The 23,591-nt window shown below is 41.9% G+C and overlaps 1 protein-coding gene across 11 annotated transcripts in view; it reads right to left on the bottom strand.

Moving 5' to 3' along the window:
- Window positions 1–23,591, bottom strand: part of CPEB3 (cytoplasmic polyadenylation element binding protein 3) — a 203,363-nt gene that overhangs the window by 31,285 nt on the left and 148,487 nt on the right. For all 11 annotated transcript variants that reach the window (XM_055118878.1, XM_055118875.1, XM_055118881.1 and 8 more), the window contains 2 exons: window positions 18,961–19,079; window positions 3,857–3,971 (listed from right to left, as the gene is read on the bottom strand). In XM_055118878.1, coding sequence (XP_054974853.1) covers window positions 3,857–3,971; window positions 18,961–19,079 — 234 coding nt within the window. The remainder of the gene's footprint in view (window positions 1–3,856; window positions 3,972–18,960; window positions 19,080–23,591) is intronic.

Raw genomic sequence — 23,591 nt, 5'->3', positions numbered from 1 at the left:
AGGCAAATAAACCACTGGAAAGAAACATGGAGTGGAAACAGCTCCCACGTTTCTAACCAGAAACGAAGATCACAGGTTATTCAGGCCTCATCACAGCTGGGGACTGAATGGGTCCCAAAGCTTAATCATTGAGGCACTCCTCAAATCAGATGTCTCAGCTGATAGGAGGAATCCAATAAATACACATGTTTACAAGTTGGTTTGGAAAAGCACAGAAGCCAGATGCTTCCTTCACGCCTTTTCCCCGCTGATCTCATAACCCCCACGTCTGGCACTTATTTTCTCTGGCAGCAAAGGATACATTCTGGAGAGGTTCTAACACCACAGGCCGTTTTAGCATTGAGTATCAGAAGACATGTGGGTTAACATTACTTGAAAGAAAAGTGGCACTATGCTCTTGTGATAGCAGGACGGGGAACTAAGGTAACTTTCCCTTTCCGTGTACTGACTCTGACAATACATTTAGCCACAGGGTGGCATGGTGAATCCACCTATAGTCTTTTCAAGGCAAAACAGTGGGGTTAAGGCAGGGTATGTGAGGGAAATAAAATAAGACTTGAGAAATACCAGGAAACTTTTAGCAAACTGTCCTTGGCTTGCCTGTGGCATTGACAGGGGTGATGAAAAGAAGTGGCAAGAGACAGGAGGTCATTGGACCTAGAGAAACCAATCATCAAACAATCTAACTTTGGGTAGCCACCAAGAATTTCCAATAAACAGTTTTCCACTCCCAGGTTACTTTTTCTAGACCTCTGATTTTGTTCTTTTCCAACCTGAATTTTTAAAAGGAAGCCTTCTAAAAGAATCAGAAAGAGCAAAGTAAACCTAGTTGAGAAAAGCTGACTTGTTTTAACAGATGTTTGTGAAGTTGGAGAAAAAATATATATATAAGCTACATAGAGGTAAAATTCATTCATGAAAATGGTATTATAACATCATAAATTAAAATGTGTAACAAAATCCAGGAAATGAAAACATTTTAGTTACTGTGATAAGTTACAGGACACCTTTTGGCCCAGGATAAGGTGAAAATCCATCTGGACATTTACAATCTTACTTGTTGAGTACATTCACCCATAGGATCACTGCTAAAGTAGTGCCTGAAATAGTTTCAAGACCTCAGAATTCCATGGCCACAATATCCCTCTGGAAATAATAATTTTAAAATGTCCCGAAATATTTCAAAACCTAATTTGAGAATCATTACGTTAAAGGGTATAATTTAGTATCCAATTAATTCGGAGTTAGCATTCTATTAATACATTTCTCATTTTCTTCTGTTCTGAAATCTCTGACTCTGACAATGACCTGTACATAACAGTGATATATTCATTCAGTTTGGCATGAAAAGCACTTGAGCTCAGCGCCACTCGTAACACAGTGGGTGCTCAATACATGCTTATTGTTTAAGCCAATCCTACGGGATTTAAAGTTGTCTAGCACAGTCAAAATAAATTTCTTTTAAAATGGCCTATTCCTAAGCACACACCAGTCCACAAAGACCAGTGTGTTTCAGAGAAACTTCATTCTATTCACAAGATAAAAGCTGATGTGAACTCTTTTTGTTTAGATAATATGACTTCCAAGCTGGAAGTTTTATCATAGTAGAACTCTAGTAGGTCAGTAAAATTCTGTTCATACAGATTGTTAAGTCAACTAGGAACTAGCTACAATTTGGGGAGAGTTGGGTATGGGACATAAATGTCCATTAGACCAAATGATGATAAATTCTAGCCACATGATCACGAAAGTAAAACCCAATTTCTTTTTCTTTCTTTCTTTTTTTGGGGGGGTAAGGGACTACATCTGATGATGCCCAGGGGTTACTCCTGGTTTTTCACTCAGGAATCATTCCTGGCGAGCTTGGGAGACAGTATGGGATGCCAGGGATCAAACTCGGGTCAGCCACATGCAAGGCAAGTGCTTTCCCTGATGTATGATCTCTCCAGCTCTGCAAAATCAATTTTGAAATAAAAAATTATAGCAGCTTAAAAAAAGGCGAAGGACTTCAAGGCTTATCAAAGGGTTATATTTTCCAGGAAGGAAATATAAGAATCCAGTTCCTGACAAGATAGTTGAACATATTTCTTATTTAATCCTAGAATTTGTAGCATTTTATAAAAACGGAATGGTAAAGAAAGATTATAAATTAGGTTCTTGGACTTGGGTTTGTGTGATGTCAGTATGATCAACCAAATGTAAAAAATGGATCTTCACAGGATTTATAATAGGTAAATGATAAAATCCACTACCTATCCTTTGAAATAAATGGGAATAACAAGTGGTAATAATAATAATTAAAAATTAATTTATAAATTTTTGTGTAATTTAAAAATAGACAAAGGGGTTGGTGCTTTTATTTATACAGTGAGATTTTTTTTAGTTCCCCCAACCCCAGATTCTCATTTAGGAAAAGAAGAGCTAAAATATTTAAACTACCTTGTTGTAGTAAGTTGTGAGAAAGAATAGCTATAATATTAGAAATGGATATCTATATTTATAGAACACATATATAATTAAAAGAGTATCACAAAGGGATTTTTCTCCTTCTACTCCTCCGCCTAACACCAATTAGTAAGGAATGTTTCGAATTGCATCCAACCCACGTTTTTATGTTTAAACACAAGTGATTTAAAAACAAAGGGTGGCGTTTGCCTTTGTCTCATAGCGCTATTCATGTCTGAGGCTGCCCTTCCAGGCTTTATTCTCTGACAGCAGATAAAGGGGTGGTAGCTCTGGTTTGCTTTTTTCCCTTCAATACAGTTTTTCATTGAAGTAACAAAAAGACCCAAAGTCATTTTAATATCTTAAAAGTTTAAAATTACAAATGCCATACTTGTCATTCATGAGTCTAAAAATCTTGCAAGATGAAATCGTGGGTATATTTTTATGTAGGTCTGAACTTATCTTTTAGGAGTAGACTGGAGTTGAATCAGAAACATTAGAAATGCTGAGGTATTTCCTGAATGAAGAATTCACTGGAGTCATAAACTCTGTCATAACACATGTCATAATTCTTACTTTCATAACTTGATTTTAATGGTCTTTTGTGTGTGTATGTGTGGATCAAATCAGTGTACTCTCTGACAAATGATAGACAGTACTACCCCAAGAATTTTTTCATCTTAAAACACTCAATTATTTGAAGAGCTGAGAGATTTTGTTCTTATAAATCATTTTATCATTTTCTCTTGGCAATAACACTGATCCACGGCTGATGAGATCTGTCTTTGGATTAAAATTCTGAAGTCATCAGCTCAGCACCATCACAAATGCTTCTGTCAGCTACGACTCTGCCCAATCCCAACAGGTGCCATGATTAATCATTAAAAAGGAAATTTAAAAACAACAACACGGAAACTTTTAAAAGAAACAGTAATTATTCTAAAATATATAATTTTTTCAAAGTGCATAAGAAAATAACTGAGTAAAGTTGGCTTCCCAGGAACACAATTTTCAGCAGTGGCACGGACCATCACTGCGAGGGGCACACAGATGCCCAGGACAGATTTCTGATGGGGTGGTTTTTTCCTTTTTGTGGAACATCACAAAGTTAGCCAGGATAAGAATGCACACAATCAAATATATGGTTATTTTAAAAACACATGGAAAGCACTAAACAGAATTCATCCATTCAAAATACCAGTTTAATAAAATTCATTCTTGTACCATAATAGACCCTTGGGGGGCAGAAAATATTTAATCCTCAAAAAGTCAACTCAGTGAAATCACCATCCCAGCCTTGTATTTGGAGACTGTGTATAGCTGATTGAAAACCTAGAAAATATTGAAGGCTAAATAGCATTGGGGATTTGGTTGTTGGCTTTGTTGTTGTGGTGTTACTATTTCCACTCACCAGCTCGGAGGGGTCGTGGAACTCCCCCAACAAAGATAGTTTTTCTGGGGTCCAAAGGCTGAGAACCATCCATTACAAAGTCACTGTCACTTAGGTTCCATGGTCGAATTTGCACCTGAAAAAAAGTCGTTTACTTGGTCCTTACTTCATTTCCATCAACCCCAAATGAGAATAAGGCGACTAAAGACACACCCACTGATTTGTGCATTTTACCACATACACAACCCAAACAACACCCAGTTAAATTAATTATTGTAATCTGCATTAAGTGCTTTTCAATAGCTCTCTTGGGAAATCCACTTACAAGTTTTATACTCAACACTGAAGACCAGTCAGTGTTTTTCACTGGTTTAGCTCTTTTTTTTTTCCCTTTAAGGCAGTTTTTTAAGAGAGACATTCTGGGTTTTGGAGTCAGATCCATTTAATACATGGCAGACTGTCACAGTGCTAATGACAACACAGCACTTTGTTTTTGTTTTGGAGCCACACCCAACAGTGCCAAGGGGGCTACTCCCAATTCAGTGCTTAGAAGCTGTTTCCAGCAGTGCATGGGGGGACTGTATGGTGGGTTTCAGGAGTCAAACCCCAGAGCTCCCACATACAAAGCACCTGCTCTGGCCTTTGAGCTATCTCCCTGGGCCAGCACTTTTCTCTTAAGAGCACATCGAATTAAGAATAATTCAATTTTTTAAAATTTATTTGTTTGGGGGCCACACTTGGATGTCCTCACAGCTTACTCATGGCTCTGCACTCAGGGATCATTCATGGTGGACTCGGGGGACCACGTGGGGTGCCGGGGAGTAAACCCAGGTCTGCTGTACACAAGGCTTAACCATTGTACTATCTCTCCACCCCAAGAATTTTTTTTCCTTTTTAAAAATCTCTGTTTGGGGTCTCAATTCTTATCATCCTCTTAAGTGAAAACATTTATCATTTGCTGAATGGTTTTAACACAGAACAATCCTCATCAATATAGCACCAGTGACACCAAACATATAAATGGTTACCTAGTTTTGATTTATCCCATTTTCCTAAATGAGACTGGTTAAAAAGAAGCAGGCCCAGAAACGAAAGTAAATTTTCAAAGAATACAAAAAGAAAGCTAGCAATATTCCATTCTAGTTAGTAAAACATCTTCATTGGGTCTCGACTTCCTACCCATGGTTTGCACGATTTTATTATTCAGAGAAAATAAGATATTTCCTTAGAATTCTAATCTTTAATCAGACTTTCAATCGTAACAGAACTGTCAAGTATTAGCTTTTAACAGAACACAAGACAAAAATGAAAAAAGCCTTCCCATATTCAAGGGTGAGCTTTAGCCCTGCCTGACACCAGCTCACGTCACCCAGCAAAGCAGGCTACAAGCACTGGGAGGCCCTTCTCTGCCCCTAGGGAGCATGGCAACATTAGGATAGGAAGCAAAATAAAGTTTGCATTTTCAACAAGGTTCTCTGTCCTCTTGCTTAAAATGTTAACATGTCACATAAAGAAATGAATGATTTCTCGTGTGGTTTGATTGCATTAGCCATACTCTCAAATAAAAGTATAATTTCTCTTAATTATACCTTTAAAAGTATACCTTTAAAAGTATACTAAAGTTGATACTGCTCAGTTAGGAAGAGTGAACTTATGCTTACCATTCATTGCTAACAGCCTTGAGTACCCAACTTCTTTCATAATAACACTGTTGCCTCCACCAGTTAGCCACATGCCATAAAAATATCTATTTCTCCCCTCGTCCTGGAAAACTTGGATCTGGTATGCAATTCTGTTCTGATTTTTAGGCATTTGCTCCACCTTTATGTAATCAACAACACGACCACACAATTTTTATTTTTGTTTTTGTGCCACATCTGGTGATGCTCAGGGTTTACTCCTGGCTCTGTACTCAGGAATTACTCCCGGCAGGCATTCATTGGAAGACCACAGGGAATGCTGGGAATCAAACCTGGGTCGGCCATATACAAGGCAAGCACCCTACCCACTGGACTATCTCTTTAGCCCTCCACAGTTCTTTTTTCAGGGGTCACATCATTTGACAAATGAAAATCCTTTTTGAGTAGTACCCATAGAGGTCTGGTTTCACTTAATTGTAAGTATAGAAAATTCAAGACTTCTAAAATAAGCTGGATGCTACCTCTGCTCAAAACAACTTCCAGATGAGCTGGAATCTTGCAGAGAGCTCTCAGGACTGTCTATTGGCACCCTGCACCTTTCCCAATCCTTAGTTTATCACACTATACCTAATATACTCCCTGACCCTGTTCGTGGCATTTCAGATTAGGTAAAAATAAAAGGGTTCAGGAGAAAAGTAACCTTATTCACAAAACCTACATTTTCCAGCTGCTACCAGAAAACGGCTGCCTAAAACTCACTCCAGAGCAAAATTAGAGAGGTGTCAATAACGGGCAATATTAGCACATTCTATATGCAAAACAAAAAGGTAATGTTCTGGTGCTGTTAACTGAGAGATTCCACCCAACACGTGGGTTTCTCTTTGAAATGAAGAACAATCGCACACAACATACACTCTCCATTTTCTAAAGCTTCTTCTCATACTTCATGCGAAGAAAATGGGGTGCCAGTTATTTTCTGTCTCGTTCATTGTATTTTGTGGCTCTAATACCTGTATCTTAATCTACATGCTTGTGCGTTCTCTCTTACATAATACTGAACTTTGACAAGATACTCAACCTTCTTATACATTAGAACTTAAGTGAAAACTGCTTTTGAGTAATCTTTAATGATAATTTTTGAGAATGGGTGAATTGTCCTAAATCAATATAAACTTCTCCCTAGAAAGACAACTTTGACAATCTAGGGCTCACTAGATGTGTGCTTGTGAAACCACTATTCCAGAATGTTGCCAAATAGGCTATATATACCCTGACGGTAAAGCCTCACTTGCGGAGCACAGGTATGAGGAATGGTCCTTAAATGGGCCTGGCAAGACCCCAGTGGTCCTTCCTGGAGCAATCTGACCACATCTGCTTGTAGAGGAGGCCCTAGAGACAGAAGTGCTGCTGTATCAGCACTCACCACCTTTGGTTTTTATTTATTTATATAACAAGTTTACTGGGAAATATAGAGATGGAAGGAGAGGTAAGCTAAGGGATGTATTCCAGAACAAATTCCTGTGAGGCTGAATAAGGAGCCACAAATGTCAAGCCTCTACAAAAAAATCTTTTAAAGGGTAAAAGTAAACACCCTGGGCCAGAAAGATAGTATACAGCGGCGAAGCACTTGCTTTGCACGCAGCTGACCCTGCTTTCACCCCTGGTATATGGTCCCCTGACTACAGGGAGTGATCCCAGAGCACAGAGCCAGGAGGAAGCACTAAGCAACCCCTAAAAGAGCAAAACCTTTTTATGCAAGTAGGCAGTGACACACTGCAGTAAGCACTATTCCTTTTCTTGGTTTTTAGGTGCAAGCCCTGAGTATAAACCAGGGCTCTATACTCAGAAGTGTTCTACCATGGAGCCACCACCTCGCCCTCAGCCACTCAGGTAAAGGAAGAAGATTCCAGCAAATGTGAATGGGTCACTTGTGAATAGCTGCCAGACTTTTCCCTTTGTCAGCACTAGTTAGAAGTGTAGATTTTTTTTTTTTTTTGGTGGGGAACATTAAAGTTTGTAAGAGTTGGGAATTAACTCAAACATTAAAGTCACTGAAGGCCAGTTTTGTCCTTTGGCCCCTGGTCTGTAATCTCAAGCTCTAGCTAGGAAAGGTTTAATTACCACATAGCTCATGAGGGAACACTATACTCCCACAAGCATCAAGGAGAGACACAAATAATTCTTTAGTTTCTCTCTTTTGATGGTAATACCAAGGGTGTTGGGGTGGGGAGGGAGGGTAAGAAGGGCATCAGAGCCAGTCTGGGTGATACTAGGAATTGGGGGGTCTATGGTGCCAGGAATAGAGCCGAAGCCCTCACACGGGCAGGGATAAGCTCTACCATTTGATTCACATACCTACCCCTTTTCTTCAGTTTCTTTTCACTGGGAATTAGTGGTATTACTACAGCAGTTCTGGTGAGGGCCATGATTTACTTTTGGCTAAATTTACTTTAGGCTAAATCATTTGTCTTTCTGCTAAATAATATCAGGTGGATTAATCATCTGATTTGTATAATAATTATTTATATAATGATTTACTTCTGGCATAATTTACTTTTGGCTAAATTATCTGTCTTTGAAATATTATCTTCTGGATTAATCATCTGATTTGTATAATTATTTACTGTAATGTTAAATTCTTGTTAAGGTAAAGGTAGAAATTAGGGGTTGGAGAAGTAGTATAGCAGAAAAGGTGCTTGCCTTACATGTGCCTGATCTACCTTTGATCTCCAGCACCCCGATGGTCCCTGAGCACTGCCAGGAGTGATCTCTGAATGCAGAGTTAGGGGAAAACTCCAAGAACTGCAGCCCAGAACAACAAAATTTTTTAAAATTTTAAATAAAAATAAAGGCACAAAACTGGCATAAATATACCAATTTATACCATATTGTATCTTTAACATCAGTCTTCAAGAAATCCGGAAGAACTGAATGCAAATAATAGCAACAGTACTGTAAATACCAATTTTCCTTTTTATGGGTTCACAAAATGTGTTCTGTGAAGTACAGGTGCTGGGTTGTTCAGTCAGGCAGTGATTAGAAAAAGTAAGACTATCTCTTCTGTAGGATAACATTGGGGTTGTCCTTTCAGCCTTGCCACAGGAACTTAGTTTACCTTAAAGCAATGTCCTTTCTGTATGGACAAAGGAAGACAGTTAATATTATGCTTTGTAACTTGGGAGCTGATTGACTACAATAATATTTACTCCTGGGCATCTGCTTTCTCGACTCAGTTGCCTTTAGCTCCTAACACCCCAAAAGCAGGGTTCCAACGAGGGACTAAATGGATCCAGTGCGAGCTGTGAGCTACTCTGGCATCAAAATGGGCCAGGCCAAAGTGCCACGATACTCAACTGTAAGTTGAGAGCATGGTCATAGACAAATGCTGTCATGATCCAAAAGTAACAACGAGACTAGGACCCTGTTGGGGTCATTTTTACTTAATTATTTTTTTTACTGCCCAAAGCACTATACAAATTTAATGTGGTCCCTATCAGGATACCCATGACATTTTTCATAAAAATAGACAAAACACTCCTAAAATTCATATGAAACAATAAAACCCCACGAATAGCTAAAGCAATCCTTGGGAAAAAGAAGATGAATGGCTGTAAAAAATACAAACGCGTGTGTGGGAGGGGGGAGGGGGTGATGAGATGTGTGGTGTGTTGTTCGAGGGCTCTCGGGGCTACTCTCTCTCTCTCTCTCTCACTGCTGCAGTTTGGTGCTCTCAAGCCACTGTGTATAGACTGGATGGGGATGGCCCCTCCTTATGCTCTGCTTCTGTGTGTGCCGCTCTGCTCTCTTCTGTCTGTCTATCTATCTCTATTTCTGTCCCTGTAGTCTCTCCTCTGGTCTCTTCGAATCTCTTCTTCCGATTCCCTCTCTGGAGCCCTCTCGCTTCTGTGTCTTCTCCCTTGCGTCTGTGTCTTTTCTCCACTTCTGCTTCTGTGTCTTCTCTCTTGCTTCTGTGTCTTCTCTCCCGCTTCTGTGTCTTCTTCTCCTCTGTGTCTTCTCTCTCTTCTGTGCTCTGCTTCTGTGTCTTCTCTCCCGCTTCTGTGTCTTCTTCTCCTCCGTGTCTTCTCTCTCTTCTGTGCTCTGCTTCTGTGTCTTCTCCCTACTTCTGCTACAGTCTTAGTCAAAAGCAATCACATAGGGTGGTGACACAAAGGTGGGCTACAAATTAACAAAGAGGGGTAAGACTACTCCTCCAGGAGATTAACAAAATCTCATCAAAGGAGATTACTCCAGATAACTAGCAGATCCGCTCAAGGGTGGGATTCAAACAAGGGTGTGTTGCTTTCTTCTTTCCTCAGCTACTAATCTATTTAAATAGTTGTAGTCAATCTACTTCAAATATTTCTAGCAATGTCATTCTGTCTGAGCACAGTAAGAGATATAAACTTAAAGTTTGTAAATGAGGACATCTCACTATATTTTCTAGACCACACTCCTCAGGTCAGGTTAGTTCCTAACCCCAGCAGGGTCCTAGTCTCGTTGTTACTTTTGAAACATAACAGCGTTTGTCTATGACTATGCTCTCAACTTACAGTTGAGTATCGTGGCACTTTGGCCTGGCCCATTTCGATGCCAGAGTAGCTCACAGCTCGCCCTGGATCCATTCAGTCCCTCGTTGGAACCCTGCTTTTGGGGTGTTAGGAGCTAAAGGCAACTGAGTCGAGAAAGCAGATGCCCAGGAGTAAATATTATTGTAGTCAATCAGCTCCCAAGTTACAAAGCATAATATTAACTGTCTTCCTGTGTCCATACAGAAAGGACATTGCTTTAAGGTAAACTAAGTTCCTGTGGCAAGGCTGAAAGGACAAACCCCATGTTATCCTACATGCTTCCTTCTTAGAGCTTCAGGATACCATTTAGTCTATATTACATAAAGACTTCAAAAACTGCTGTAAGAGATCTGTTGCTTAAGTTAGCATTCCAAAATTATTCCCATGTAACCTATTTTTGGCATAGTACCTATTAAATGCACACTTTGAATAATACTGATCTATTCTAGTTAACTTTAATATGTATTTAAGTATGCATGATAAGGTTGAACTACATGAACAAAATGTAGAAACTTCACTCCAAATCCAGGCCTCATCTTCACTGATTTTTTTGCTATGGTGCTAAAAAGGTTGCTTCTTAAAAAACTAACATTAAAAGGCTCAGAGGAGGACTGGGCCACAGGGGTGAGACAGCACATCCAAAACACCAGCTGGATCGCCTGCATCGCAAATGGATGGCACTCCCAGGGACCGCCAGGTCAGCCCAAGAGGCGCTGGGAGCACTGCTGGGTGTGAAAAGGCCTCCAGACTTTTTAAGCACTCTTTGGGAGGGTTCCCCCCATCAAATAATTAAGTGCAAGTTTGTTTATCTATTTATTTGTTTTGTGTGTGTATGAGGGGGAGGTGGCACACCCAGCGGAGCATAGGGCTTATTCCTGTGCACTTTGGGATCACTCCTGGTGGGGGCTCAGGGAACCACAAGAAAGCGGGAACTGATTCAGATTGGTTGCATGTAAGGCAAACACCTTACCCACTATACTGTCTCTCCAGCTCAGAGGATGTATATTTAAATAGCTTTTCCGAAATTTTAAGGAATTTTTTTATTATCACACTGCACTAGAGATATGTAACTGACTCTTTTTGCTGCCAATACGAACTAAAATATTTAGTTATAAATAAAAATTAACATTCCATCCTAGTTAAAACTAAATGTCCTTATGTAATAGGCAAAATGGGCCACTTATTTTGACAGAAAACTCATTTTCTAAAAGAAATAAAATTCCACCACTTGCAAGTGTCTAAACTTAAATATGAAAGCATTTTATATTCATTAAACACTTAATAAATATAAAATGCTTTCATAGTAAATATAAAATACGTCAACAGAATAAAAAATGTTAGGTAATAAGACCAGTTTTCAATACAGAATGTTCAACAACACAACCTAGAGCTTCAAGTTCAAGTTCACCTCTAGAACTCGGAGCTGAGAGCAGTGCTCCTCACCCTAGTTCTGACTGTGGGCCTCTTCCAACCTTATTTCCTTCCTTCCTCCCCATCCGACCAACTGCTCCCCTCGTCTCATTCTGTGGTCTCCCTTTATATGATTTTCACTTGTGGCCCCTTGGACTGACCTGGCAGCCCACATAGCGGGTTGAGAAATGCTGGTTGAGCCTACCACTTAGACAGTGTCACCCGGAGTTCACTGTGAACAGTTCACCCTGTACCTCACTTACCCGGGGTCACAAACATCCATCCCATGAACCTCCAACTGCAGAGTGTGCCTTGGCTTCCAGCCCTGGGTGCCAGGGCTGCTTCCATATGCAAACAGAGTGTTGAGAGCCAACACAATGATCTGGTAACCCCCCCAAACACACACACATACCACCACCCTTCAGCCCCATTTCTTTTATCTCTTTTCAATACCTTTCAAATTCCCAAATTCTTCAGCTCTTCAGGAATAAAAAATATATGTATGCATCTGTTTCTTTCTCCCTAATTCTGCAATCCTAAAAATTGACTTGAATCAGAGAACCAAGTCTACACAGCCATCAGGACTCTGCCCAGGCGCCTGCGGCCCAGCCCCCATGAGTCAGCTGAAAACCCGGGCCAGGCAGGGCAGTGCCATCCAGCTGCGACAGCTCAGCTCAGCTGTAGCGTGGGTGAACTCAGACCTACCTCAGCTGTCAGCAATTCTATTTTCAGCATCACAGACCTCACAGAATGACTGGCGTGCCCCACAGTATTGCAAATAAGCTGGTTTGTGGTTTCTGGGGTATCTTTATCTCATCCACGGTATAAAAGGTTGTTTTATCATCATTACCCACCAAAACTAACAGCCCACAGCAACAGCTCTGGTCTGGACTATTCAGAGCACATTCATATTAGACATCTCCTTTCAACCTAGTAATAAACCAGTACCAGTTATTCTCAAGCACTGCTCCCCACCTAACAGAGAGGAATGGGGCATTCCCTCCGTGTACCTTATGGGGAGAGCGGTCTGAAAAGAAACTAACAGCTGATCAGAATTTTCAGCCTGGGCAAGATCTCTGTAAGATCTAGGTAAGATCTCCTAGGCAGCTGAGTGGCCTTTAGTCAGAACTCCACTGGGTCTAAAGCAGAAAACTGCAAATCTCAAACTCACTCTTTTTCCCATTCCTTAGCTCCAAGAAGATCACAGGTTCTAGAAAACTGTAAGGAAAAAAAAAAAATTCCAGTTTTCTGGACAGGTGGCCAGAAGCAACCCCAAGAAATTCTCTAGTGTCCTCTGAGAAGGTTCCAGATATACCTTCCACCTTCAGGTTCAGGAAAGAGTCCAGGTGCAAACCCCTGCCATCTGCACCAAACTGAACAGACGTTCTCGTGTCTGGTAACCACTGGCTTACAGCCTCCATTGGGCCTTTCACTGCATTAAGAAACGATCTATACACTTTACTTAAACCTTCTACTATAGCTAACTTTCAGAAAAGCTTGGGGAAAATAACAATGAAAAGGATAATATATTTAGCTATTTTAATTTTGAGATTCATGGCCTCAAACAACAGTGCTGGGCAACCAGAAAATGTTGCCCATATAAATGTGTCTTTTCAGCTCCATGGTACGAGGACAAGGATACTCTTACCAGCAAGCTGATGACCAAAATGCCTGAAGAATATACAAATTAAAAAGTTCAAGTTACCTAAGATTTTCCTGGGAGGAAGCCTATTCTTTGAGTGAACTAGAATGGAATTCTCTGAATGAGCATGGGACACTAACTTCACCAAAATCTCCAAAAATATAACCCCAAAACCAGGTATATGATAAGCTGGACTAAAAATATCGTGCTAATTTTAATGCATGACTTTTCAGATCCCTAATTTACAAATGTTCCCCAAATGTTTTTGGCTATGAAACTTTCTTTTTTCCTTTTTTTTTTGTTAACACGTCCAGTGGTGCTCATGGGTTACTCCAAACTGAACACAGGAATCACTCCTGGTGGGCTCAGGGGACTACAGGAGTGGTGGGGTGCTGGAGATTGAACCCTGGTAAGCTGTGTGCAAGGCAAGCTCTCTACCTGCTGTATCATTGCTCTGGCACCTATGGAACTTTTAATCAAAGGAGAAAATGGATGTAAATTGTAAAAAGTAAATGTTTAATAAATGAGACCTGTTATTACAACTGACAAATATGTATTAATAAACCTCCTTTCAAGAGTTTAACAGGATAAGTGTTCTTAAGAATAGACTTTGGAAAACACAATGATTTCTTTAGAGTTATTGGCTAATTTTCCAATAGATACCATTTAATGCAGTGGAACTGCAAACCTAGAAAAGAAATAGTAATTCCTAAGGAATCCTGGACCTATTTGCAAATTCAGACACTCTTGGAAAAAATAGTATTACGAATAAGAGGTACTTCTCTCATTTTAGAGGACAAATTCTTTGGAAAATCCTTATGATGGGAAGTGCCCAAACCACAAATTTAGACCAAACAGTCAAGGAAGAAAGAAATAAATAAAAAAGAATGAAAAGCTTAAAGACTTCCAAGGTAGCATAAAACATACATAGTGACAAAATTTAGCCATGAATTGTAAGATGGACATACAAAACCAGTATCCATTAGGCCAAGTAAAATTATACTTAGGAGGTAGTAAGTGGAAAATCAAAGGCTCTGAGTAAATAAGCCCAAAGACTGAGGCCTAGATGTTTTATAACTTACCCCCTATTTTTCCCAATGCATTTTCCCTCTACTTCATCCCTTTTATACATTTGCAATCCATTTAACCAACCTAAAGTTTCTCCATACAGCACAATTTCTCACTTCTGTGCTCACACGTTGCCTATTTCCAAAATGTCTATTTCTTCTCATGTCTCCTTTTCTGGCCCATCTCCACACTCTCTTCATCCTTCAATGCCTAGTTCAAGTGACACTTCATCCATGATTTCTTTCATAATTACAGATCAGGTATATAAAAATATATATAATTTCCAAAACACTTAATATGTAATTTATATTAATTGTATATTATGAATTTTATAGATTTTTAAAAAATTGACAAATAATCATAGGACCTTTTATTGTTTGTGGGTTTTTTTTTGGGGGGCCCACACCTAAGGGATCACTCCTGGTGGGGCTCAGGGGACCACATGGGGTGCCAGGGATCGAACCTGGGATCAAGCACGTGTAAGGTTAGGTGCCCTACCCATAGTACTATCTCTCTGGTCCAATACCATAGAACCTTTTATGTGCCAGCCTCTAATAGACATCTGTAATTGGATACTTCAAAAAATGTGTCCATTATACTATTAACATTTTGAATACAGGATTTATTGCCTGTTTCATGGTTTTGGTTTTTGGATTACACCAAGCAGTGCTCAGGGCTTATTCCTGGCTCCATACTCTGAGATCACTTCTGGTAGAACTCAGTGGACCATATAGCGCGCTGGGGATCAAACCCAGGTTAGCAACATGCAAGACAAATTCCCTACTCTGTACTATATCTCCAGCCCCTTAAAATTATGATTCACAAGAACCAAGAGAATGTGTTGCACACAACAGTTTCCAACATAGTTTGAAGGAGTACATAGTTGGGGCAACGAGTTTGAGCTTGGGCCACACTTGGTGGTCCTTGGGGATCATATCTGACACCAGGTATTGAACCTGGGTCAGCTTCATGCAAGACAAGTGCCATACTCAGTGAACCATCTCTCAGGCCCCAGAATATATACCATTAAAACAAAAAACAAAAACAGGGAGATGTCTCAAAGTGATATAATAACCTACGATTGACAGATCCTAAGCTACTTCATTCAGTGTGATGAGGCAGCTTTTCAAAATATAGCAAAATCTGTCACATTTCACTGTTATACAGAATCTGAGACTTGATCCCCAGCATCCCACATGGTCCCCTAAGCACTGCCAAGGATAATTCCTGAGTGCAGAGCCGGGAGTAACCACTGAGTACCACTGGGTGTAGCCCCCAAACAAAATTAAAAAACAAAAACAAAAAACAACAACAAAGTATTCTAGAAAGTATCCTCAGTCTTCTCACCTCCTCTTCAAGGCTACTCTTTTCAGTGTCTATCTCTACTACCTCCTCCTAAGTTTTGCTGTGCTAAATCTTCAGGTTCCATCTATTTATACATTCAAAAATTAGAATAACCTTGATGAGAGACTTGTCATAAAATATGCCAGCTTCATTGGAAGACCGGGCAAGGGCACTGCTTAGCCTCCCTCTGGGATGCCTGGAACATCTGCTCTTACTGGAGGAAAACGAAAACAAAAAAAAGTCCCACAGATCTAGGAGGTTTACGAAAGTTCCTGCTTTCCCTAGGTTGTCCTCCCACTCCTCGAATGGAGCCTATACAGTTCCTTTCGCTATCTTTCAGAATCAGATCTATACACAGAATAGTGTGAATGGAGTCACTTAAAGAAGAGAATGGGTCAGGGCTGTTTCGGTGACAAAGCACAAGCCTTGAATGCCTGAGACTAGGTTTCATCTCTGGCACCTTGGGGAGAAAGAATGGGGGAGAGCGGACAGGGGAGAGAGCACAGGGGTTAAGGTGCTTGTCTTGCACTCAGCTGACTCTGGCTCAATCCCTGGCATATTAGAGGATCTCCTGAGCCCAATCAGAAGTAATCCCTGAGCACCACTGAGTGTGGCCCCCAAACGAAAACAACCTCCCCACCCAAGAAGGTGATCTCAGTAATATAATCTGAAATCTGCTAAATAGGAGTTTATTTCATTTAAAAAAACAAACATGATCTTAGAAATGCTAACTGAAAGGGGACTCTAGCTACCAGGCTCTCCTAGAAGGAAAACAATCTGATGACATAATCCACACAAAGGCAATGAGGACAGAATATGGGGGGAATGGACAGAAAATGTATAGGGTCATTTTGGAACTGGGATGTGTCTAAGGAAAAATCCAGGAGGACCAGAGAGAGGGCACGGGCAGGGTCCGAGCACTACTGTCACTGCACAGCAGCCACCCGAGGGGAAGGGAGCAGCCAAGAGCTCCGAGGGGTGACTCACCTTGAGCTACTGCCAAGGCCTGACTCCCACAGAGCCAGCACTTGGTTCTCCGGGAGCGTGCAAACGGAGGTGGGGTGGATAGAAACTAGGCTGAAGCCAAGGAAAAGAAGGCTTAAAAGAGGGGACCGGAAGAGATTAAACCCCCGAATGGGACTCCCTTAGACTGGGAAGCACTTGGGGAATTCTATACTTCCCATCCTAAATTATATTCAAACTGTTTTTTTTTCCCCAAACTGTTCTTAAGCAGAAATTCTGAGTACACCTGGGACAAAAAACTATGTAACTGGCAGTTACCATTTAGCTCCCATAAGAGCTGCTTCCCTTGAGGCCCAGAAAGTGAAAACTGAAAAGCAGAAATTTGTAGAAACACAAATAATCGAAGTTAGTTTCTCACAAACATTTCCAAACAGATAATTACACTAATTACCAGAGACACACGCCCCCTCCCCTCCATTCAACAGGTCTTAATCTGCCATGGGAAGAACTATCGCAGCATGTGCCTCTGCTCCGGTGCCTTTTCCCAGGGAAGAGCGTAATTCTTATTCTCTCCTACCAATCTCACCCCGAGCCCTCCTGTCTCACGCCCAGCCCGTTGTGTACAGAGATCAGGGTCAAGGCTCTTGGGGACCATCACCTCTAAACAGAGGAACCTGCCACAGTGGGTTGAGTCTTTCTGATCTCACCCTACACCAAAGAAACTGAGGAGTTATGTCAGATTCCTTATTACTTACTCAGATGAAATACTGCACTCCCATTTTAGTTAGTCCTGTCTCCAATTCTTTTTTTTTTTTTTTTGCTTTTTGGATCACACCTGGCGATGCACAGGGGTTACTCCTGGCTCTGCACTCAGGAATTACTCCTGGCAGTGCTCAGGGGACCATATGGGACGCTGGGAATTGAACCCGGGTCGACCGCGTGCAAGGCAAACACCCTACCTGCTGTGCTATTGCTCCAGCCCCAGTCCTGTCTCCAATTAAATTGAGATCAGAATTAAAAAGCTTCCCCACTCTCTTCCTCCACCTGTTTCCTCCCACCTCTGTCCCACGTTATCCTCGTGGTCAATAAAGCTTGACAATGGCTGCAGAATCAGAAATTAGAGTGGTGCTTTCACACTTGCTAAAATCCTTGCTTTTTCTGCATTAATCGCTCTTCTGTGACTTGCAATTCCCATTCTTCAATAACTCCCCCTCTGCTTTATATATGGCAATCTCCCATATCATATTAAGATAACCAATGATCAAACCCTGATCTAGATATCACTATTCTTCTCAATCAGTATTACTATGGCGTTGAACTCAACTACTCTCCTGAATCCTATAGCACTATGTTATCGGGTGATGATAACATCCAGTCACACTTCCACAAATATCTGATCTTACCAAAGGGTGTCACTTTCCTTCTCTCATTTGAATCTCTCAACATTCCGGAGAGGCTTCGTTATGTTATTCCTGTCCACTTGAGAGATGAGGAAAGCCAGGGCCGGCAAGGATTGGCCAAGCAGATATTTATATGCAAGAGCAGGACTCAAATGGAGAATGTCTTCTACATGCTCTATACCAACTCCTTCCTTAGGCACATCTCTGACATAACACTTAGTCGCCCAGCAGACCACACACCTCAAGCAAGTCTTACAGGGGCTGTGGCAGGTCCCATGTAAATAAATAAAGAACTGCCACCGCCCCTGTAAAGTCCTTGCCTTGATCTTCTGTACCTTCCATCTCACTTTTTATCCTCTCTCCCTCTCCTCACACCGTCTTGATATAGAAACCCACCCTTGTCCCTACCCACTTCACAGAGTCCCGCCTTCTGCCATGTCACCCAAATTGTTTTCTTCCACTTTGTCCAGTGCTACCCATTACCGCTGACCCCTCTGCTAGGGGAGGAAGCATCTCCTTCTCTTACTCATGACTCACACGTTGGCTCAGAAAACACAAACTGCACATGTGTGCATTTGCCCACGGTTCTGGCTCCAGCTTCTCTGCCTGTCCCCTCTCCCACCTGTTCAAAGCTACTCCTTTTAGACTGGTACGCTCCTGGCCCAGAAGGCTCTTGCTGTGAGTGCCACCAGGCACAGTGCTTTTCCTTCAAAGGCTCATAAATACTATGGCTGTGAGGAAAAGACATTTCTCCTGTCCTTGACATGAAATGATGACAGAAACCAGCTGGCCAAACCACTGAGAGCATTATTTACTTCAATCCAGAGTTTCTGAACAAGAATCAGCTTTGAAGACCTGCAAAGTGAAACTCAAGGGTACATTTGCTTACATGTGGTCCCACCAGCATAAAATGAAACGGAGTAATTTGTTGTCAACTTCCCATCACCAACAGCCCGGCTTTACTGCATACAAGGTCACCCGGAGTCGGCAGACACTAGTCACCAGCATTCCCGAGACAAGGAGGAGGCCATCAACTAAGTCAGTGGCACGCATGCTTGGGAGGTGCACCAGGTGGCTGTGGAGTACTGACCGGTTTGTCCTTGATGGTGGGGCTGGACACGCACAGGTACAGCTTCCCATCTTCTTCTAAGCAGGCGTCTATCAAAGCTTGGACCGAGCTCTCCTCCTGGAACAGCAGAAAGGCGTAGCCTTGGGGGGAAACAACAGGAGAAGAAAGGGAATGGGGGAGGGCATTAGTTAATTAAACTCAAAAGAGCAATGAAAATTCATTATTGCACTTTGACAAATTCGGACTGAAAACCCAAGTAGCTGAAAAGGGACCCAGGGAAGTGATGATCACAAATCCCCTCTGGCTAGGCAGTGGACTAGGTGCTCAGAGACATTACTGTGTCTGATTCTCATGATCACCGGGAGAGCAGCTCAAAAGACCTTTATGGCAAGACCTTTATGGATAACCGTGTGCTACACCTGGTTATCATCCTTCTGGAGGGCTCGGAGGTGGGGCTCTCAGCCATGTGCAGGAAATAGGGGCAGCCACAGGAGATTCCCAGCTAATCGGGCTGCGGGCTGGGTTCAAGGGCCTGAGAATATGAAGCTGCCCTGGAGTGCGGGGGTGCTCCAAGGTTACATCAGGACGTTGGGCAGGGGTGGGGGGAGAGAGATGGTGTCCAAGGCTCACCTGGTAATGCTTGAGGGATCGGGTGGTGCTGGAAATCGAAATTTGAGCTGGGCATCTGCCAGGCACTCACCCTAAGTACTATATCACCTCTTGGCCCCTGTCTGATTATCTTTCCCAAGAGCAGGCTGACTCCTCACGAGCCTCAGCCACAACTACTAGCCAGGAATCACGCGTCACTTGCCCTCCTGCCTGCCTACCTTTTGCTCTGACACATGCTGCAGCGTAGAGACTTTGAAAACATTATCCCAGGTCTAAGGACCTGGGTACAAAATACTGCAAAATGTCTGATTCTGTTTCTATGGAAAGTCCAGAAGAGGCCCATCTCTCAGGATGAACCCAGGGCAGAGACTGGAGGGAATGGGTGCAGTGTTTCTTTTGGGGGAATTAATACTTTCTGTAACTGACTAAAGTGATGGGTGTATAACTGTGATCACACTGAAAAACACTGTACTGTACATTTTATTATTTAAAAAAAAATTTTTTTTTGACTTGTGGGGTCACACCTGGCAGTGCTCAGGGGTTACTCTTGGCTCTGCACTCAAGGATCCTGACAGTTCTTAGGGGACCAGATGGGATGCCAGGGATTGAACCCAGGTCGACCATGTGCAAGAATAGTGCCCCATCCACCATACTATTGCTCCAGCCCCATGAACTGTACATTTTAAATGGGTGAAAAGTATGGATCAATCATGCCCCCAAACCTGTCAACAATAACAAAAAGTCCGACAGTAGTGTGATTTTACATGCCACTTCTTTAATAAAGCCTTGTTTCTCCAGCCACATGGCAAAATACACAAGCTATAAACAATGCAAGATGAAGGCATCAATAATTTTGTTCTGTTCAACTCACTAAGGTTTATTATCAAGCAACTGTTACTAGTGGAACACAATCATTATTTTATGGTTTTGGTTTTGGGGCTACGCCTGATGGTTCTGAGCTTACCACTGGCTCTGCACTCAGGGATAACTCCTGGTGGAGTTCAGGGGACCATAATGGGATGATAGCCAGGGGTTGAAACCCAGTCTAACATGTGCAAGACAAGCCCCTTACCCACTGTCCTATCACCATTATTTTTTTAAATGTGATGAATGAAATTAGGTTCCCATTTTTAAAAGACTTACATGAGAGAAGAGGGGCACGATTAGCTACTTACTACAGGCCTGAGGGAGATAAGGAGAAACAAAAGTCTCATGGTACCCAGAGGAGCAAGCATCCTGGCGTAGAGAGTCAGCAAAGGTTTCAGAGCGGAAAACAATTGTTCAATGTTCAACCTTGGCACTGACTGCTGCCCTGGCCTTCATGAACAGCAGGTGAGCAAAGGCCCGTCACGAGCTAGTCTAAGCCTGCGTACTCAATTATTCAGCCTCTCCTTAACTCCCCGAGCTTTGCTAAATCATGCAGCTGTCACCTCTGCTCTCAGTTCTGTGCCCGACCTCAAAGGAAATCTTGGGCATCCTGACTCTCCTCGGACGTGCTGTGTGGCACAGATCTACCAACGGTCCCAAGAGGCAGGCTGGACGTCTCGTTCTTAGCGTGGACCTTGACCGTGTGTGTGATGGACAACCCATCAGAAAGGCTGCTCCGTGAGCTGGGGCTTTCTCGCACTCACTGCCTTTCGTGTCCTCTGGGCTGACCGGAGCATCCCTGCACACTGCTGCCCACCTTCGGCCATTTCCAGACCCCCAAAGGGCCTGAGCTCTGGGCCTCAGAGAGGCAGGAGGGTGTCGTCCTAAGGCAGCTGAATGACCACAAAAGCACGCAGGTTTCTACTCAAGCTTGTCTCACAGCCAGACTAGAATAAAGATCTCTGAGTGCAGAGTCAGGAGGAAGCCCTGAGCTCTGCCAGGTGTGATCCTCAAACAAACAAAACCCACTAGAAATCATAAATCAAAGCCTGCAACAGGTAACACTACAAAGAAAATGACACATTCAACCCCCACCCTCCGGCCCTGCTAGGGAATGGTCCTTAACAACGTCTTCAGGTGGGCTCTTCCACAACAAATAATCTTTTTACAACATCTCATCTCTGCTCTGGACTAAGCAGGCTGCCATTAACGGCCGTCTTCTCTCAGCTCTGTCGGGAAGGGCTGTGAAAGAAGACCAACAATTTCCCCCAATTCCTTCTCCCTCAGGCTACTTCCAACAAAAACAAAATTTTCAAAAACACCCCCAAATCACCCACAAAATTATTTTAATTTCACCTGGAGGATGCAGCTGTTTGCAAGGCAAGTGCCCTACTTCCCACGCTATCTCTCTTAGGCCCTAAAATGAGAGGATTTTCCGAAAACCGGGAAGGAAGCGTTCTCCAAACACATCTTTTTGCTTTTCAGAAATTAAATGTAAAGTAAACAAGGTAGAAAAAGGCCCATTCAGGAATAACAAAGTCAACTTAATATTGAAAGCAAATCAATGATTTACTAAAAGGCAAATTCCACATGGTACTAATGCAATGAAATCTAGATGAGTCAGAAGAAGCCCTAACACAAGTTGTGCAGTAATAATAAAGCTGACAGGTAAGGTAGCATTTATCAAAATATATTATACATCAGGTACGATCCTAAATGTGTTATATGTATTTATTTAGTTCATTTCACCTTCATATGCCCTCTGAGATAGACAATATTATTAATTCCAGTTCAAAGTTAAAGAAATGGCACAGGGATCAAGTAACTTGTCTGTGGTCATCCAGTAAATAGTGGAACCAAGAACTTAAAGATTAACTTAACATGCCTGAATTTTGGCTCTTTTCTCTACAATATGAAGAAAATAAGTATTTTGGGCAGGGGGCACATCTGGAAGTGTTCAGGGCTTACTCCTGGCTCTGCGCCATAGGGGAGGGCATGGACGACCATGTGAAATACAGGGGATCAAACCCTGGTTAGTTTGCATGAAAGGCAAACCCCCAACCCACTATATTATGACTCAGCCCCCCAAACTATTTGTCCTGATTATCTGAAAAAGATATAAATTGTAGATGTTTTGTAAACTATGATGCTGATTTAGAAGTTGTAAGGGAGTCAGGCATTTGCCTTGCATATGGCTGAATTGGATTCTGTCCCTGATACCACAAATGGTCTCCTGAGCACTGTTAAGAGGGAACCCTGTTTCCTCCAAAAGAGATGCTATTGCAAACATCAATTTTCTCTCACTACATTTTCAACTATTTGTCATATTAAGTTGAATTTTACCTATGGGCTCTATAGAAATTAGAATTAAAATTAATGGTATGTACTTTTTAACTTGTATCTCTAAGTAGTCTGCTGAATAAGAAGAAATAATCTAGGTATTATGTAAATGTCTTTAAGTTATTTGAATGACAGGCCAAATATTGCTGTAAAGAAACAAAAAAGTAATGGAATGTTTGTTCCCATATCACTATTTCGACTCAGAGAACAAATGGTGTTTGCTAACTTTAATATATTCTTTATCAGTTTTTCCTTTTTGGGCCTCCCAAGCAGGCTCAGGAGACCCTCAAGACCCCACTGGCATTAAATACCCCAGCCACCCCAGTGCTGCACGCAAACGTGCCCAGGGGGATTAATCAAGAGACCAACTGCATGCAGAGCACATGTCTTAACCCCATTTAACACATTCTTCTTCTAAAAGCCTATTATACCCATAATCCGTGTTCTTTGAATTGTCAGAATGATGGCAGGTTCTTCAATGAGTTTGAGAGGTTTAAAACACACTCAGTCAAAAACTAAAAACCCCCTTTGTTCTCCCTCAGAGGTGAGCCAGTACTTTATAGCAAGATTATAAAATGTTTCAAGTTCCAGAAATGGTGACCTGGTTTGCCAAGTACTGGAGGGATGACTGGGGGTGGTAGGGGATGGGGAGTTAAGGCCTCCAGAGATCCAGGAGTCCTGAGAGATGTTTATTTATTATTTATTGAGGCACACAGCCATTTTATTTCATTTTCTTACTTTGTGTGTGTGTGTGTGTGTGTGTGTGTGTGTGTGTGTGTGTGTGTGTATCTCGCACCTGGCTGTGCTCAGGGCGTATTTTTGGCAGTGTTCAGAGG

Source organism: Sorex araneus, chromosome 11 (genome assembly GCF_027595985.1).
Source record: "Sorex araneus isolate mSorAra2 chromosome 11, mSorAra2.pri, whole genome shotgun sequence".
Taxonomy (NCBI): domain Eukaryota; kingdom Metazoa; phylum Chordata; class Mammalia; order Eulipotyphla; family Soricidae; genus Sorex; species Sorex araneus.
This window is presented reverse-complemented; position numbering and strand designations above follow the sequence as displayed.